This window comes from Hylaeus anthracinus, unplaced genomic scaffold, assembly GCF_026225885.1.
Source record: "Hylaeus anthracinus isolate JK02 unplaced genomic scaffold, UHH_iyHylAnth1.0_haploid 0, whole genome shotgun sequence".
Lineage (NCBI taxonomy): Eukaryota > Metazoa > Arthropoda > Insecta > Hymenoptera > Colletidae > Hylaeus > Hylaeus anthracinus.
This window is the reverse complement of record NW_026533254.1, coordinates 4,198,918-4,217,710: the sequence shown is the minus strand read 5'-3', so window position 1 is coordinate 4,217,710 and position 18,793 is coordinate 4,198,918. Positions and strand designations below refer to the sequence as shown.

The following is an 18,793-nucleotide window of genomic DNA, read 5'->3' as shown; positions in this document are numbered from 1 at the left end:
ATATATTATATTATATATATCCGCCTAACTCCAGCAAAATTGACTGCGGTAAGATTATTTAATTTCTATGAATGTAATAATACTTCGACTCAAAATTCAAATATCATATCGGCTATTGACACATGTCCGTAACCGAGTTATAGGAAAGTTTTGTTGTCAACTATGTTTCACTATAATCCGCGGATTATAGGTAATGTTCAATCGGTTTTTTTAAAAGTGTGAAATATCGCAGAGGCTTGTTGCTCCCTACCTAGTTTCTTTCCGTTAACAACCAATACGACTGGCGTTTCAACTCGTACCGTTTTGAAATCAAAGTCCTGGAAAAAGAAACGCACATGTAGCTACCGGAAGTAGTAATTTTTACATGATTTATAAACGGTATACCAACATTATTGAGGTAGGAAAACTTCTGATGGATAACAAAAGGCTCAGGTATAGCAACAGAATCTCCGACAGTAACACCGCGACCTTTGGCTAAGTTGTATATTGTTACAGCAATACACGTTTTTTCTTCATCAACAAGACAAAAAGCGCTGTAAAGTTATATATATATATTTATTAATTAAGGTAATAAATACTGTTTCCTATTTTTGACTGTTTCTTTAAACGTTGCAGAGAATACTTACAAAGGTACACAATCGGTATCTTGTATCCAACATACTACTTTCCCAAATACAACCTTCTCCGGATTGATTCCAATAGCCAAATCTTTCAAGGCTACTAAATCTAATTTTACAGTTTTTTGGCCGGAAGTGAAAGAGCCACCTTTATATGGTCCCAAATGTTTAACATCCAAAGCCTACATTTAATCAGAAACCTATAAATATGTATATGTACGAGCGTCATACGTTATGTTTAAAAGCATTGCAAAGTCATAGTCCAAAACATAGAAAAAATATAACGTATAAGAATTTGTAGATACCCGTATCATTTGGTACAATCTCTTCGGTTTGACTTTTCCATTATTGTTTACTAAACTTTGTACATCCTTTAAATATTGTAACAATTCATCCCTTTTCTGACGTGGTGTTTCCCATATTGGATCTAACAACATTGCTCTTTCAAACGACTTCAACGCCGTGCAATAATCTTCTTGATACTTCAAAACCTAGTACCGTTGTTATTTATTCAAACAAATACAAATTATTAGATGTCTTCAAACTGTTGTATAATAACTCAGAAATTAAAGAACACCTACCACTGCTTTATTATAAAATAAATGAGAATTGCTCCCTGCTACAATATCTTTTTCCTAAAAATAATTTATGAATCATTGTGTTATAGCTAGATAACTGAATTCTAATGCTACATAAATGACTCACTGCTTGCATATAAGCTGACATGCAGTAGGATAAAGTTCCAGGATTCTTTGCTACCGTAAAGAAGGAAGACAAATAGCCATTTCCTAGAATTGCCCAGGATGTACCATCTGTTGTATCAAGACTAACTGCTTCTTTAGCATATTCCAATCCTTGTTGTATATTTTTTATTCGTTGCTCTGTATTAGAAGCTGGTTCTTGCCTAAGTACCATTGACAGATTTCGTAAAGATACTTTATTTCTACCCTACAATATTTGTAATTATATTACAATAAGTTTTAAAAAAATAGTATGTAGCTATACTATTAAGAAGAAAAAGGTTTACATGTCGTAAAGCACCAACAAAACAATTTTTTGCTTGTTGAATATCATCGTTTTTCCAATAACATTCTCCTAATTCATTCCATGCTTCTACTAAGTTAGGTTCTAATTTGACTGCTTTAGTTAATAATTCTTCTGCTTGAGGTATAAAACGTTCTGTAACATTTAAGGCCTTTCCCTTCAGGTAATAATATTTTGCTCGTGAGCCATCAATTTCATATCCTTTACATTCATCAAATTTGTTTATGGTATCTTTCATTTGTTTCTCTACATCACCATTCTTTTTAATTGCTTCCTCGATGGAACGATTCTCAAAGTAATGATCTCGAAAAAAATATAATGCATTTACTTTCTCCTAAAATAGTTAATATAACTATCAGAGGATTAGAAAATAATTTGAAAAGTAAGTATTAATGTAGTTTGAATGTTAGAATCGTTGGAGTAAATGATGTGTTGGGATAAATTTGGAGGAAATGGAGTAAGGTTATATTTTATGATGTGAGGAAAAAATACACAGGAATGTACTAATTATATAAATGTTGTCATTAAAACGGTAATATGTACCGTTAAAGCTACAATAGGATCTTCTTTAACAACATTCGCAGATTGTGCTCCTGCAACCACTTTATCATCTATAATTGCAGACATTTTTTAACAGTATTTTGATAAAAGGTTTATCACAGATATTCCATTGTACGTCAAATATACATGAAGTACGCAGTTTTATTCATAATTCACGACTACATGCGAATGAATGCTTTTATAAAGCAATGTAATCTATCATTCGCAACTGTCAAAACTTCAGAGAGACTAAGGAGGTTATATGCTAATATTAATGTGCCACCAAAGTAAGGTAGCGTTTACAATAATATTAAATGTGATCGATATAACCTACTTTATTACTAATTACAAAGCGATACAATAATGAAAAATTCATGCAAAATTTGCTTTACGAAAAAAGATCAACATTCGTCATAAAAAGAGCGCTTTAAGTTGTTTACAATTTTAGATTGTGTATACTGGGTGTCTTGAATGAAATGACGCAAGTCCATTCATGCTGATTCCTCGAAAATTGTTAAGTAGGTTGTACTTTACAGTACAATATTTGATTTAACGTGGACTAAAGACTATTGTTTGTTGTATTTTTTCTGTGTATACAAAATGTGAAGAAATATAAAGGTTTGTGGTAGAAGAGATTCCTTGTATATTTACAGCAAGCTTAGTTCGCATGCCGTGGTTCCGAAGTTCCCCGAATGGCGCGACCGACTACCCCCACTGCCACTAGCGAAGAACATCAAAGAGGCTTCTAGTAGTTGATCGCGTACTTCGTGACCGAAGCTTCCCCAGAAGGCTGCATCGTCTCAGGATCGCCATTTTATGTGTTTGGCTCCGAGACTGGGACGGTGGGTGCGTGCGGTGCAATCTAGAGAGCGTATTCCGTGCATTATCCGCAACATGTTACCCAAATACTTTGCGCCCGACATGTACAAGTAACGACAGGTGTCGGAGTGAGTGATCGGGGCAGCGAAGGCTCGGGCCGAAATGGTCCCGGAATAGTGAGCTGTGCGTGAGTGTGTTTTCATCGAGTAGTGCGTCGCACTGGCTTATTCACTGCTGTCACCGTTTGTTAATACCTGTGCCATTCGGGAAAGTCAGCTTTGGGTCAAATTACGGACGGCCTCTGGATTCCTCGCGACACCCCCTTGTCACCATCTACGATGAGTTCGCGCAACATACCCTCAGACAAGGTAAGTCTTGTCACTTCGTCTAACATGTCTACCGCACCCTTCCGCCTCCTCTTTCTCCTTTATCCTTCGCATTCACGCAATACCCAACCGGATCGTTCGATACCGATCGCATAGCAGTGTTTCACGTAGCCGCACTTTTATTCACTAAGTCACGGCCATGGAACCGCCAATGCGTAAAATTTCCCTCGGATCAATGAGATGCCCGCCACACACGTCGGTTATTCTTTTTCCCCCGATTAAACAACGGATGCGCACCCTCGCATCCAGCGATACTTCTATCTTTTCTTTTCACACGTTGACATCGCATTATCGTTACACTTCCTTCGAATCTCTAGCTTGAACACCACCGCGACATTTACGGAGTACTCGACTGTACGGAACAGTCGAGTCCTTCACTTGCGCGGTTAATTTATTCGAAAGCTTCCCAAATAGCGTGTATCGCACGGGGAAAGAAAGATCTCTAGTTGAGAAATATGTGGTACCGCGAGAGGGAACATGGAGTGTCGATTAATTCTTCTCTTTGGAGCATTGATTAAAATGTGACTAGGACTGATCTTTTTTTTCTACTGTGCCATTTAATTTTACCTTCAAAAATGATGAAATCACTGGCTAAATTCATATAAATTTAGAAAATTCGAATTTTCCATTGTTACTCCGAATCTCAAATTTCCAAGATCTAGATTCAACACAGTTCCCCTTTGAAATTAAGATATGTCTCTTCTTTACGACGAAAAGTTAAGATTGGAAAACAAAGTGGAGCCACAAGTTCGTTTAACTTGAGAACTGAATATATGCAAGGACTCGATCGTTTGACGTTTAAAGTTCAACGATGAACTGAATCGCTCCGCGCGATATAATTTGATACTTGATCGATCGTGAATCGGTACACATTGTGGTTTTACGGTCGGAGAGTACGAGGAGCGCCGTTACGGGCGGTAAATTTGCTTTCTGATGGCATTTGCTCTGGCCGTTGTTTCGGTGCCGGTCGTAAATTTACGCCAGCGATTAATTAACGCGCGCGCCTTCGATACCTTGGGATTTTCATTTCGGTTTCTTTTCGTTCCATCCACGATTTCACTCGTAGATTTACCTTTTCGCGTTAAGAGCACTCGCCGTTCCGTCCCCACTCGTTCGCTGCTACCTGTGAATTAATTGTGTCGCGAACGTTCTCCGTGTGCTTTGAGTTACCTGGATGGCGGGCGCAATTTTTACAAAGTCTCGACTCCTCTGCAAAGTGGGCTCTCAACGGCGCTCTAACGAGACTGTTTAATTGGCACCAATCGCGTTACGCGCGATATATAAGGGCTTTGTGTGTTGCCGCTGTCTCCTATCGATTCACCTTTTGTCTCGCGAGGGGGATACACGATTGGGCGTAATTCTCATTTCGAAACAAATTTCGAATGACGAATAAAAATCTATCTTTGGAACTGTGCAATTTAGTGCGATAATGTTTGGATGTGAATCTTTAAACATAATGGAGCAAACAGTCAGTTCCATAACTATTCGTACCCTCTATATCTATTTGGAGTAATTTGTCTAAATTAAATGGTAGGTTCGATTTTTCCAAATAAATCTTCATTAGCAATGTGCATATGAATAAACTTCACATTTATTTGGGCACATGAAACCTATAGTTTAATTTAGACAAATTCATATCTATTGAAGGAATGTACATTCTTATATACCGGCTCATATGTTTTGTATACATCTCACAGTTTCACCCCTCGACCTTTTTATTATGAGTCCTTGAGTCTGCCAAGCCGTTACAATCTACGCGAATTTGTCACTTTTTATAAGAGGCAGTGAAAACAAGAACTGCAGTTTTTAACAAGACTGTATTAATCGTATCATACATGAGGTTAATTTTCTTTGTCCCTAGACCTTGATAGCCACGGTGAAATATCTCTAATTTGTCTATAAAAGAGGCTTTCGAGTCTTGTCTTTTAAAAGCAAGATACATTTCTCAGCGTGATCGTGACATCATCTTTCATTTATAATTTAAAAATCTAATATACTTCATACCATCTGAGTTCGAGCAAACTACAAAATCCTCAAATACTCTTTGAAGTAGCTTTTACTAATTGGCCTTTATAATTTGACCTCCGTCTCCCTCGAAAAATGTCGGTACCAACTGTGTGTCTCTCTTGTGGGTATTATTAAATCAGCGAACGAAGCGACGTTGTAACCCCACGGAATATGCATACGCGTTGCAGAGAATAGATCAACCCGGCCTATCGCGTCTAAAAATATCGCGCGCATCCAAAATTCAGTGACATCGATAGAGCGTAAAATAGATGCAAATATTTGTGCAGTCCCGATTATGCACGCCGTTCTCTTCTATTTTCGCACGGTCTTCCTTTGGCGATTCATTGTCGGTATTGATTACTCTTCGTTGCGCTGAATGGAGATTTATCGTCGCGAGATAAAGCCGACGAGAACAAAGACAAATAAGAATTGCTCGGAACGACGAATTGTCCCGTTAATTTTCGACACCGTCGATTGCCTTTTAATTTCCCGTGGCTGAAGGTCGAACTATTCTTGGCCATACATATTCAGTTCAAGCAAAAAGGTTTAACTTCTTTAATGTCATTTTTATGACGATAGAGATACTTCATCTTCGATGCAATTTAAAATTTTTAAATGAATTTATTAGACACAATCAAAGTGTTCATAGAAGTTCGTAGTGTATGTACGTAGAACTATTTTTCTCCATAACTGGTTTATGTAGAGTTGTGTTTCTAAATTATATAACCTTTTGCAAAGTCGTGTATTTGTGACCTTTGACCATTTTAGCAGTGTCTTGTGTTTCAAGGTGACCTTTTCAAATATTCTTAAATTTCTTTTATACGACGAGTTCGATGAGTTTTTAATGATTACGTAAAAATTGACGACTGTTTCTACGTGTTCGTACAGCGAAGGAAAAAATCGAACAACAACGTTACGCTGTAGGCGAGTTTTCAATTAAGAAATGTTTTCCGCTAGGAATTACGACACCGAGAAGGTTAGTTTCGTTACAATTAATCGTGCAAATTGGAATTCATGGCAAAGTACTATTCCACTGTCGAGTGGCAAACGTGGCGGCCTTTTAAACTGTCGATACTTCAAACTATGTGAACCTGGCACCCGACTTTTCAAAAATTAATTTTTTTTATAGAAATTGATAGTATTTCGTTTATACTTGATTGTATCACCAATAGTTTCGTTTGTACCTTCGTCAATTAATAAATAAAAAAAATTAAAAAAAAAAAGGCCAGCACCCGACATTGAGATTTTTGAAATCTGTTTTTCTCCAATTCTTTAGAATCATTTTTACCCGTTTGTACCGCTTTTCGTTTCGTTCGTATCTCAATAGTTCAAATTTTACAAGCAATTGTTGATACGGTTGAATTGTAAAATTTGAAATATTGAGATACGAACGAAACGAAAAGCGGTACAAACGGGTAAAAATGATTCTAAAGAATTGGAGAAAAACAGATTTCAAAAATCTCAATGTCGGGTGCTGGCTTTTTTTTTTAATTTTTTTTATTTATTAATTGACGAAGGTACAAACGAAACTATTGGTGATACAATCAAGTACAAACGAAATACTATCAATTTCTATAAAAAAAATTAATTTTTGAAAAGTCGGGTGCCAGGTTCACATAGCTGATACTTTATCATTTAATTATTTTATCTTGGGGGACTGTATTACCAAGAAAGCAATAAATAGTTCTCAACGAACTTAATAAGTATTAGAATTAACAATTATTATCATTAATTTTAATTTTATTTGGAAGTGAGTTTTCACTTTAAATAATAGAACGGATATTAAATATAATTGTCGTCCTCGTTCTTATTTGATTCTTGTACTTCGTTCAAGTAATCTTAAGAAACGTTGCTCTTACCTAGGATTATTTCTTATTTGAAAACATCTCTCGTTTAACCGAACCAACGATTTTACCATCAAGAAGTTTCGTTTCGTTTGAAGACAAACTTTTGCTGGAACGAATCTTAACCTGTATCAAGAGTATCTTATTTGAAAAGAATTCTCATCGAACTGAGCGAAACGAGTTGCCCTTTAGGAATGTTTATTCCGTTTGGAAGTAAATTCCGCTCGAACGAATCTTTAATTGTGCGAAAAAGTGTTTCTCACTTTGCAACAAAATTTTAGTTATTAAAGTAAAACTTTGTATCGTTCGTTAGAGTAAATTTTATCAATCATTTTTAGAATTTTGTCCTATCATACTGGATCCGCCATTTTGAATTTTCAAATTTCAAATTAAGAGGATCAAGTTTCATCCAAATCGAATCATTTTTCGCATTTTGTCCCGCTACACCGCATCCGCCATTTTGAATTTGTTTAATTTGAGTTCAGATTTGGAATCGGCGACCCCAAAAACCTCTGGATACCAAGTTTCATCCAAATCGTTCGAAAGGAACTGTAGATATTCAAGGGAAACTCTGTAAGGGTGATTGTTGTCAAAATACTACGCTTCATTGTGGGAATCTACCCTTCTTCCAGGAAATACTACTGTGTTTACGATTTTTTCTACTTTATTACATGCGTACACATTTCCGGGTATTGACGTAGACCAATCATTCATTCATAATTGTCTATAAAATAGGAAACTTTGGGGTACCATAACTCGGTGTAGAATCGTCCGATTCGATTCTAACAAAATTCAAAATTCAAAGCGCAATTTCTACTATCTAATAGACAGTTATTATCATTGTTAAACACTCTTAAACAATTGTTTATTTATAACAATGAATGTGATTTTAAAGTGTCATGACTCTGCGTAGAATCGCCCAAATCGACTCTAACAAAATTCAAATTGAAGGGCGTAATTTCTACTATAATAGGTAGTTATTATCATTGTTAGATGCTCTTAAACAATTGCTTTTTTAAAGAATGAAATTACTAAATAATTTCAAGTAATGACACTAGTAACTTTTAAGCGAGCCTTCTTCTGTTTTCTTCTGAATTCTTCTTATTCACTGTATGATTTCTCGGGACGACCCTAATAGTATACAAAGAACAATATCTTTTTCTTATAATCTTTCTTATAATCTTATAATGTAGCCTATAATCTATCTACCTATAATAATCTTATAATGTATACAATTTTTTGGTATCCACGATAGTTCAGGTATTATAACTCTGTAACACTTTAGGCTCCCTCACTCTGTATAATTCATACACATTGTGTATTTGAAGTTATAAATACGCATGACGGACAATTAATATACAAACTATCGATGAAGCATATTAACTATACTAGTTTTGTATTACTTTAATGATGCAAGCGGATATCGTATCATTTTCGAAATGCATCAGTTGTTTCCAAAAACAACCGGAACTACTGATACAACCATTGTTATACAACTGATACGATCCCATAATTTGGAGTGTTTCTTAAATTATGCTATGAACAAACTAACTATAATAAAAACTTGCTATTCGTTGTAAATTAATTTAAAACAAACAATAGTAAAATAGCTGAAACGATTCGTTACTCCAAAATTCTATTTTTCATTTTCATTTTAAGTATAATTTTATATTATTTCATAGCTAATACTAGTTTATATATCTCCTCTTTCCCATGAACATGTAAAGCTTGCTCGAACACTACAATAATTACTAGTCGCAATTATTCCGAAGTCCGTCAATCTAATCTAGAATTGATTAATAGCATCGCTATCGTGAAACACACATTTTTATAGACGCAAGAATGGTTTTCTTTCACATCGTAAATATCGCTCATTGTCAGAGGCAATCTTTATAGCCCCTCTACGTGTTTCCAAGATACTCTAAAGTTCGATCGTCGCTGAATCCAAGCGTTCATTTTACACGGGGTTGATACGCGAAGTATCAACATTTGTTTTGTTGGAAAGTCTGCGGGTACGAAGGCTATACAAAGTCTGATGTAGAGAACGCGTACACGGGTTTCGTTGCAACCGTCTGCCATTGTCGTTGCTATCGGACAAGGCACGGTCAAGGTCGATTAACGAACAGAACGAACGTATTTCTTTTCTTCGATGAAAAAAGGGATCCGTATAAGCGGCCTCGGACAATGGATGTTTCTTCTAACGCACACAATATACCGTAACGAAAGCCTCCCTTCCCTCTTCGTCTGGGTTCCTGGTATCAGGCCTCCAACCGTTGTTGGTAGAACTGAAAGTCGAGCTGTCCATCGCCAGTCGAAGAACGGCCAGAGAACGGATCAAGGTGAATCCGCTTTTGTGAAACGTCTAAATCGATTTTCCTTGTCGAGAGCCACCCTACCGGCACGCTTATTTTTTCCCTCCCTTACGTTAGAAATACACGCATGGGCAAAAGTATTAGACTCGTATATTAGGTTGTCCTAAAAGTTTCTTTCGTAACTTGCACTCATCTATTCCATATGCCAGTATTTATTTAAATAGACAACCTCATCTCTTGGAAGTTAATGTTATAACAGTAATAGATCAAATGAATCTCTCACAAATCTGTAATGTAACATGAAACCTAAAATACCGTGTATGAATTATTTACTACTAAAACGAAAGAAACTTTTAGGAGAACCTAATATTACGAATAGAAAGGGTTATAGAAACTTCAATGGATGCCTATACATTTGAACAGTACTGTGTATCAGACTCTTAGTTAGTCTCTATCCCAAGTCGCGTGCGTGACTCCTTGAGTATGGAGTTTTGTCCGATAAAACAGTGACGAAGCAGCGACGTTACAATTGCAAATGTTTAATTGCGTCGTAGGATAGCGATTGCAAAATCTGGTTTATCGCGCGTAATTTACTGTACTGGAAGTAGGAATTAATAATAAGAAACGGAAAGTTATAATCCAGCCTTTGAGAAGCCAAATAACACGTTGTATTTTATACATCGTATAAATTCAGTATATTTTGTTCGTAACATATTTATTAGCAATCAACAAGAATTGATTTACATATTAATGTTCGATAAATCATTCCCAGTGGAACAAGGAAAAATAAAATCACGATCAGAAGGTATTTTTGCATTCGTTTGACGCGGTAGTTGTCGCCGTTCAGTTGTAAAATGAATGGTTACAGATCAGGTTACATTTGTACTAATTTTATTCAATTCGATGTTTCACCAGTGTACGCGTAAACTATATGAAATGGGCTAAATGATTATTCTGAATAATATATCAATTATACTGGTGCCTTTTATTTTTTCTCCCGCAAAAGTGGTACCGAAATCTCGTTTGAGTGAAAGCGAGAAATCGTGTCACCAAATTCTTATATGTAGATTTCGGAGAGCGGTACGAACCGTGACTAGGTTGTTCTGTGTGAAAATTGAATGAGAATGGCATTCAATTTTTAGATTTAAACGAGTATTATTCAGTCAGAATTTTCAAAACGAATAAATATGTGGAACAAATTTAAATTTAATTAGTTTACCAACTCCAAATTCATTATACACATGTGTCTGTTTTTAAACTGCCAAATTTTAGTGCTTCCTTTTACACTTACAAACCTCTCTGTGAATGTTAAATGATCAAATCACGCGGTGAAAGTTTATTGAAAATGAGAATAAAGGTTCTGTGACTGTATCTGAAAGTATCGAACGAGCTGCAAGGTTACAAGTAACGTACAAGTGACAGGTATTCAATTGAAACAAAAGGATGACTCATGGACGAGGCACGTTTGAAACTCATTAGCACAAAAAGAAGTACAGACGAATCTACTTAGGTAGATTTTAACGACAAAAACCTCCTTTGTGTTTTATAAAATTGGTGCAATTTAACCCTAGCATAGATTCATACTTACAACACCAATAACTCTTAATTCATTCTTGTTTAATTACGAATAAATATCAGTTTCCATATTTTTGTCCCGTAAATATCGAATCCTGCTAATTGATTCAAGAAGTAGCCAATCGGAGTTCAAGATTCGTGAGACTTCCGCGCTTTTTAACCTTCAATCCTGTTTCGTGTTTTTTGGATGCAAACATTGTCCATTTGTGGAAAATAATTCCTGCGTTTCGCCAAATTAGAATCAGCTTCCGTCAGAGATCCAGACATGGTAAGGATCTAATGCCGCAAGAGTCTTACGACCATATTGCTGCTAATTTCAGTAAACGTATCAAAGCTGTACAACTTTCATTCTAATCCTTTTCCAATACGAAGATACACGAATATAATGGCTCCCATGGAAGGCTATTCCTCTCTCAAGTCGAAAAGCAATATCGACAAACAACCGCATACATAGTTCATACACGAGACCAATCAACATTCGTACCAAGCTTCATCTGAATTGGTGGACCTGTACTTCTACACATGTATATTTAATTAGAATTTCCACCTGGAGAACACATCGTAATTCTATCCAGGCATCGTAGTACTGTTACAAAAAGACAGTTCGCATTCTAAAACCCAAAGGTGGTTTTATACTCAAGAAGTAAATCGTACCTTCATTTTTGTTTTACGGCTCCCGCTCGACCCCTTTTGATGTCCCGGTGTTTTCAAAGCAGAAACTACCGGTTACAGGTCTGTGTTCGTTTGCTTGTTGCGAGTAACGCGGTTACGCTTGTAACATGTTCACCATTCACTCAAAAAGTTCGCGTTGCCACTGGTGATTCGGCCTTTTTAACTGGCTAGCTAGAGATACTTGTTTGGCTTTTACGATATATCGTGACCTACTGAGAAGCAAAGGGGCAATACGGGCAGACACGATTTCGAGGCCGGGGCTCGGCCAACGCCAACATTCGAAGCGTAACGCGATCGATGCGTGCGTATCCCACTTCTAAGTGACTCAGGATCAAGGCAAACTGCCCAACATGAGGAAGGTTGGCTCGTCCAAGAGCCAGTTTCTCCAGTTTAGAACTTTCAAAATATGAACTTTTTGCAACACACTCTTAAGTCTTCATTTAAATTTAGAACTACGGAAGAACCTCGATTATTTCACGAGGGCTTCGATCATTGTATGGCGTCGACAGGTAGAGGGGATGGTCGCTAAGCAATAAGTAAGGTTTGAGGTGGTAGTGGGAACAGGTTACGCAGAGCTATTACTCACTGGAATGGCTACCTTGATTATTGCAGGTGTTTTAGCCTCCATCCGTTGCAATAATCGAGGTTCTACTGTATTATCCTTCTACTCCACTCACCTCGTCAAGTAAAATAAAATTTAATATGTTGAACAGTACAAGCATATTTCACAGTATGCCTCGGTAAATATTCAATAAAACCCCCAGGTACGAAAAGAGAGGGTATCTTTTTGCATAACAATGTCGCCTCGACGTTTACGTTGCGGTTATCCGCGAATACGACCCTTACGACCTCCGTCGAGAATACTCGAGACCCCTTCGCGCTCGCAAACTCGTCTTGGAACCATTTCCCCATTCTATTTTAAATCCCTTGTTCTTTTGCTCGCCGGGAACAACACGTGCCCATGTTTATACCCGTACTACGGAAACCTCATTAATGGGAGGGAGAGAGGGGATCTATATTGAGACGACAAGGCAGGAGGCTCATAAGGAACCGGTCCTGTTTACGCACCAAGCAAATAAAAATTTGTCGCGGCACGCGCTGGCCATGCACACGTTCAAGAGCGCCTGGAACGCGTCGGACTTCGTTTATTGTGTAAACGTTTCACGGAAGTATCAATAGAGAGGCTTGTAAGTGCAGTCGTAAGGACCCAGTGTTTGGCAGTCTGGAAATAGTGCTAGTTTATTGCTACGTATTCCCAAAATAAGTACAATTATTGTTATTACAATTACAATTATTGTTATACAATTACAATTACAATTATGCACAACACCAATTAAAATTTTAACCAATCTTTTATATTTTACTCAAAACCGAATTATAATAAATAATCTACGGATTTTATTTATTTATAATGTACAGTGATAGAAATCCTTTCAAAAATGTACACAATGTATATTAAATATATTCTACAATTAATATAATAATATTATTATTTCATTTTGCACAAGTGCACATACCTTTCGTTTATGTTTAGCATGCATTTATTTCATAAGTTTATATCACGAATGGATGAAATTCGCAGTCTAATTATTATAATTTGGTTTAGAGTAAAATATAAAAGGTTGGTTACAATTTTCATTAATATCGATATTTCGAAAATTTCGTTGTACTTTGTTATGGTTTTTGACTGGGACAATATGATCGCATTCGTTCATTTAGTAAAAAAAGTGGGTGTGAAAATGAAGAACCCGGCACGTGGAAATATATAAACTCTTTAATATATGAAGCGTGCTTTCTGATACACAATACAGATCGAAGTAAAGTCAGAAATATACATATAAGATAACCATGAGTAAATGTTTAATACGTGAAAATATAGTAGGTTATAAAAGGTAACCACCTTTTTAAATTTAAACGACTCAAAGAGTCGAAACGTAATGAATAGTGTTGGTTTGGAGTTTTCCAAATATTGTTTCTTATTATTGACGAAAAGTTCGCTCGACGGTGGTTGTTCCGCGTGAACCGGCTGGCTTACGTGATTCGCAGGTCGTGGCAAATTACCATCACTTAAAACAGAGACAAAGGAAACCGCTGCATCACACTTGGAAGTTACGCTGTTTTAATTGTTTGCGCGTCGTTCCAGCACTTTTATTCAAAGGTTTACCTTTATTTCGTGTTACTTTTTCTGTCTGCTTTGGTAACACGTTTGCATTGCAACTGTATTATACGTTTACAATTCTTTGCTTTAAGCACTTTTTTCTTTCGTTTTATAGTTTCTATGACGTTTATAGCGTGCTTTTGCAGTCTTGTTAAATCAAACTTGGCAAAGGCCCATCTTCGTTCGTCTATTAATTCAAGAGGTACCAATTATGAAAGAAATGTATTAGTGAAAAAAAGACCGATTTTCAAACACCTGCAAAATCCATAATTTTAAATATCACTCAAGGGTACAACATACTCAAATTTGCACAAAAATCTGAGATGCTGTTTCATTTAGTGTCCGATTTCGCGAGGAATGAGTCCGGGGAACCGTTACGCTGTGTCTTCTTTTTCATTGCCACGGATATGTTTCGTCGTGCGAGAACAATTGCCAGTATATGTAAATTTCGTGAGTTAGATCCTGTGAAATTCATGATACGTTAAGCATATATTGGCGTGCCACATTCGGACTGATTGCATCTGGACCATATTCTCGCATCGCAATTGCCGGTTCGATTCGTTACCACCACACAGAGGCTCGACGGGCAGGTGCATAAGCAACTGGTATTCACGATCATTTTCGAGCCCGATAATATCCGACAGCGGTAACGCTTCGCGATACTTCTTCAATAACAGAACGCACACGAACCGTGAAGATCGTAACAGATGGGATTCCGTAACCGGTTGCACGAAAAGCGTGCATCTGTTTGCTTTTTTGTGCCAGTAGTTGGTAATAAAATACAATTAAGCGCTATGCTGCTTTTCGAATGTCAGACAAAAACCAGACGGCCGATGCATAAGGATTGTGTAATGATTACAGTGACGCAATCGCGTAGGGTAACAACAGTCCGTAACGTTCCTCGGGCCAGAACAGAGTTCCTCGATCTGATATAAATTTTGTTCCTTTAATCCCAGGTTTTCTGATTTCGGTACAATACTGTCGAGTCTCACTCGAAATAGGACAGCAAAGGGTTAACAAATTTGTCCGTCGATCCATAGAACTTTTCGATGTTTCAAGAGAGGCTCGATCCGTGGGAACGATTTGTGTCGTTAATATACTGCATTGAAACTAACGCGTAATTATATTCCTTCGCGGTGTTCTCGCGTTTAATGCAATATCGGGCGGAATCTTCTCAAAGCGTAATAATACAGCGAGCCATTCGCAAGAACGAGTAAGGGTTATCTCCGTTACGCTATTAATTGCTTAAAGCTTCAAAGCGAATGATAATGAAGGGGGGAAGAAGAAAAGAGAGGTCCGAGGAAGACTCATCGTGGTCGCGGTTCCACGGAAAACGGTAACCATAACGGCTGAGGAGACGAGAAAGAAGCGGAAAGAACAGTGGCGGATCCAAACTTATGGACGCCTGAAACTAATTACTTTAAGGATCCCATTCCTTAGCATAAGCTCCTTTTTAAGGGTTGTTATCTTTAATCGCTTCAAGGATCGAAGAATTTCTCTTTCATGTTTCTGAATAGAAAAATTAAAAGATTTACGAATAAGGCACTCTTGAGGGGCAATTCTGTGTGCGGGGCTCGAAGCTGGCTTCATGGTAGATTCGCCCCTGGGAAAAAACAGCGAAGAGAAAGAGTAGTTGAACGGAAGGCAAGCTGGGGAACAGTGGCAACAGAGAAAGGCGGATGAACTGGCCAGACAAAGACTTTGCGCCTGACGTCAGCGCTCCCTAAGTGCACTGGACTGCGCTCGTATGTACTGCTCGAATATTTATCAGACTTCTCTCTCGGAATACACAAAATATTGCACTCGAGCTCTGCCTTCGGTTTAAGGTCTCCAAGAGACCCTAGAAACAGAAGTATATTTAATTTTTAATAAAAAAATGGTATTATCGACACTTATCTTAAGTCTAGGATGACTTTACACAGTTTTATGTTTGTTTATTTAAACTACAAAGATACAGCTCGATTAAGAGTGCCATCTATACATATAAATAAAATTAAAGTGTCTGTGATTTCGAAATAATGGTTTTTTAAGCTCATATATGGCTTTTCGCATCTTGTTAAAATCCAAACACGTTTTTGCAAAATTTTTGTCTGTGTAAAATTTACATTTAAAAATCTATCTCTGTATTACACCCAGTTAAATGCGTTCAGCTGTCACGAAGTACCCGCTACATACTTACATAAACACTACAATAATCATTGTACCTACGCGAGTGAAAAATACAATTACGAACGTGATATAGAATAGGAATAATATCCCACGCGAGTGCAACCGCGGGGCGCAGCTAGTAATTTAATAAAACTTAATGGAATTGGAATTGGAAGTTCAATTCTTGTGCGACCAGAGATATCTGTCCACAAAAGACTCCGAATAAAATTGTAGGTATCTTTCAGCGGAGCAAGTGTCGGGAATATCCCGGGGTTCGACTGTAAAGAGCCAAAGTGGCAGCGAGAGCGCGGATCAGTCGTTGCGTGGCAAGCAAATTGACGAGGATTTTCGCGCAAAACTGCTCGAATTTCGCCTGGTCTGTGTGTCAGAGGTATTAACGCGCCCGCATTCGGAACGTGCCAGAGAGATAACCTAAATTTGTTCTTTCGCGATCTTCCATTTCCGTGGTATTTACGGGACACGCCGAATTATTCCGGCAACGTATTTTTACGTTGCATTCCGCGGGCAACGCGGGCGAAATTTAATGCCCGCACCACCCGCAGATATGGGTCAAGGAAAACGAACGAATCGTAACTTTCAGCTACAATTTGGGGGCGCCCAAGCTGCTGAACATGTCAGCTGCTGGAACGATCATTCGCAATTGATCATTTTCCAGGGTCGAGGATATTTTTCATACCAATATATTAAATGGTTTCAAAGCTGTTCCACCTTTGGCGTAGCTTTTATATTTTATTTAAAATTTCTCATTCGGTTTGGCGAGCCATGAACTCATTCTAAATGTTAAATATGAAATATGCAAAGATCAGAAATTTAGATCGGTAGCAGACGAAATAACTTGAGTAGCCACTAAGTATAAAACAAAATTGGACATCCACCCCGATGAACTAGTAAGAAATCTGTACAACATAAATATACCCAGAATATTAAATAAAAAGCATCCGAAGGACCTATTATCCCAACATATCTTACCATGTTACAACAGGTGAATTCTAGTGAGAATCATATACGTGATAATATTTTGTCACATCTGCTAACACAAATTACCAAATGTCCATTATTGGACAAATTGTAATCATACTTGGAGATACAAAAAAAAAATGATAAATAAGCAGCTCTCTCCCTTTTTTAATCCAATAAAATTGTTATCCATACCTACAAGCGTGTCAGGACCACAGCAGACACCACACGGAATTCATTAGCTCTCCTACTTACTCCGATTTTCCCTCCCAGATAGTTTTACACATGTGCAGTCGCGAGAATGGAGATTACGCCTCCCCTCTGTCACGCTTAGACCTCCCACGAAACTAGACGCTAAGTGAAGTCTTTATATTTGTCTTAAAGAGTTGCAAGATCAATTGCGTCATCCTACTCGCGATTCAAGTATTTCCGTTTCCGTTTCTGGTGAAGTCGAACCCTGAGGTAGACCTCCACACCTGCTCCAATGCTTGGCGCCATATGGCCGTCCGAGAGGTTACGGATACCGGTAATCAGGCCACGCGCTCATCGAGAATCTGTATTTCGCAAGAATAGCACAAGTAGTCCGTGCACTTTCTCTTTCAGCGCGGTCAGGTACACTTTTACGAAAGCGTGTAAAAACTTCCGCGGAATTGTGGCAATGAAAACGTTACGCAGCGTCGATTTTGCCGCTCGCGTAGAACAGGGAATCGGTGTATCGGTGCTTACCAAAGACGGCTCGGCTGGATGTTGAGTAATATCGCGCGTGTGAAAGTTCGCACGATCGACGCACGTTCGGCTTACCAACGAGACGTTCTTCGATGTCCCTGTTTCGGTTGCTTGTTATGCGATCGTAGTGCGTCGATGTACTACTTGCGTTGAAAAAGAATGTTTTGGAGTAACGATCACTCGTGTGAAATATCAGACCGGTGCGTGAATGAAAGGGAGCTTCCTTCGATGAAAGACTTGAATACGTTGGCGTGGAGTAATTTATAAAGGAAGCTGCCTGTTCGTTTGACGTTGAAGGTGTTTTCTGATTTGATACTTAATTCATTTTCTTCTAGCACAGACAGGAGGACATTTTCGTGATATTTTAACAATTGTGTATCTTAAATGTTGATCCTATGATTATCAACCGATGTATCTACGAGTATTTATTTTAATTTTATTCGTTGTCTATTAGTCCAACGAAATTCGACCTGTTTCGCACTAACTCGAAACGCAAATATACCACAGCGCGACGACCACGGTTTGGGGTGAATTGTTTTGTTATTGCGAGAACAAATACAGTCCAAATTACTACCGAGGTGAAATAACAATTAACGTAAACGTATATCGAATAATTTCGCGCACGATATTTCGTAGAATAATTATTTGGGTATTAAACATGTACCAAGATTACTTGCTGGGTTATCGCGATCGAATCTTCCGACAGTTTATCGCATATGAAGCATTAATTATTCCTATTAATTGTTGGTAGATGCGCAGCGTAGATTGAACTAACCTCGCTGATTAACGTTTCGTTAGCCTGTTAGAGTTTATAGGGCCCACCGAGCGAATGATTCGTAGATTATTACATTGCATATATAGCGCGTTGCGATTTCAATTATTTAATAATTCGATTATGCGATGACACTACAGGCTTGAAACTATTGTAGTACTTTTTCTATCGTTTGAATAGAACTATATAAAATCT

General features: G+C 37.7%; 1 protein-coding gene and 1 long non-coding RNA gene across 5 annotated transcripts in view; one reads left to right on the top strand and one right to left on the bottom strand.

Annotated features, from left to right (window-relative positions):
* The window catches only part of LOC128896256 (uncharacterized), a 109,221-nt gene that overhangs the window by 17,511 nt on the left and 72,917 nt on the right, over positions 1-18,793 (top strand). The window contains exon 2 of one of the 3 annotated variants that reach the window (XR_008461942.1): positions 2,954-3,388. This is a non-coding gene — a long non-coding RNA (uncharacterized LOC128896256). Of the gene's footprint in view, positions 1-2,940; positions 3,389-18,793 lie in introns of all 3 variants that reach the window. The other 2 variants (XR_008461941.1, XR_008461940.1) reach the window with 2 other exon arrangements.
* Positions 6-2,923, bottom strand: LOC128896220 (tetratricopeptide repeat protein 5-like). 2 transcript variants are annotated; one of them, XM_054159433.1, is made up of 8 exons: positions 2,205-2,923; positions 1,645-1,995; positions 1,323-1,565; positions 1,199-1,252; positions 923-1,108; positions 627-799; positions 389-533; positions 6-317 (listed from the first exon to the last, which is right to left on the bottom strand). In XM_054159433.1, exons 1-8 carry the CDS (start codon positions 2,286-2,288, stop codon positions 198-200), a joined length of 1,356 nt encoding a protein of 451 aa, XP_054015408.1. In that variant the 5' UTR covers positions 2,289-2,923; the 3' UTR covers positions 6-197. The 2 variants fall into 2 exon arrangements, with proteins under 2 accessions (XP_054015408.1, XP_054015407.1); XM_054159432.1 differs by having other exon boundaries at positions 6-533; positions 2,205-2,920.

What these genes read in the sequence shown, in the direction of transcription:
- LOC128896220 (XM_054159432.1), bottom strand. Translation starts at nt 2,288, where the DNA reads ATGTCTGCAATTATAGATGATAAAGTGGTTGCAGGAGCACAATCTGCG. An exon ending in TTGTTGGTGCTTTACGACAT is followed by an intron (nt 1,566 to 1,644) that starts GTAAACCTTTTT and finishes CAAATATTGTAG; the next exon opens with GGTAGAAATAAAGTATCTTT. An exon ending in GATACCGATTGTGTACCTTT is followed by an intron (nt 534 to 626) that starts GTAAGTATTCTC and finishes ATAACTTTACAG; the next exon opens with CGCTTTTTGTCTTGTTGATG.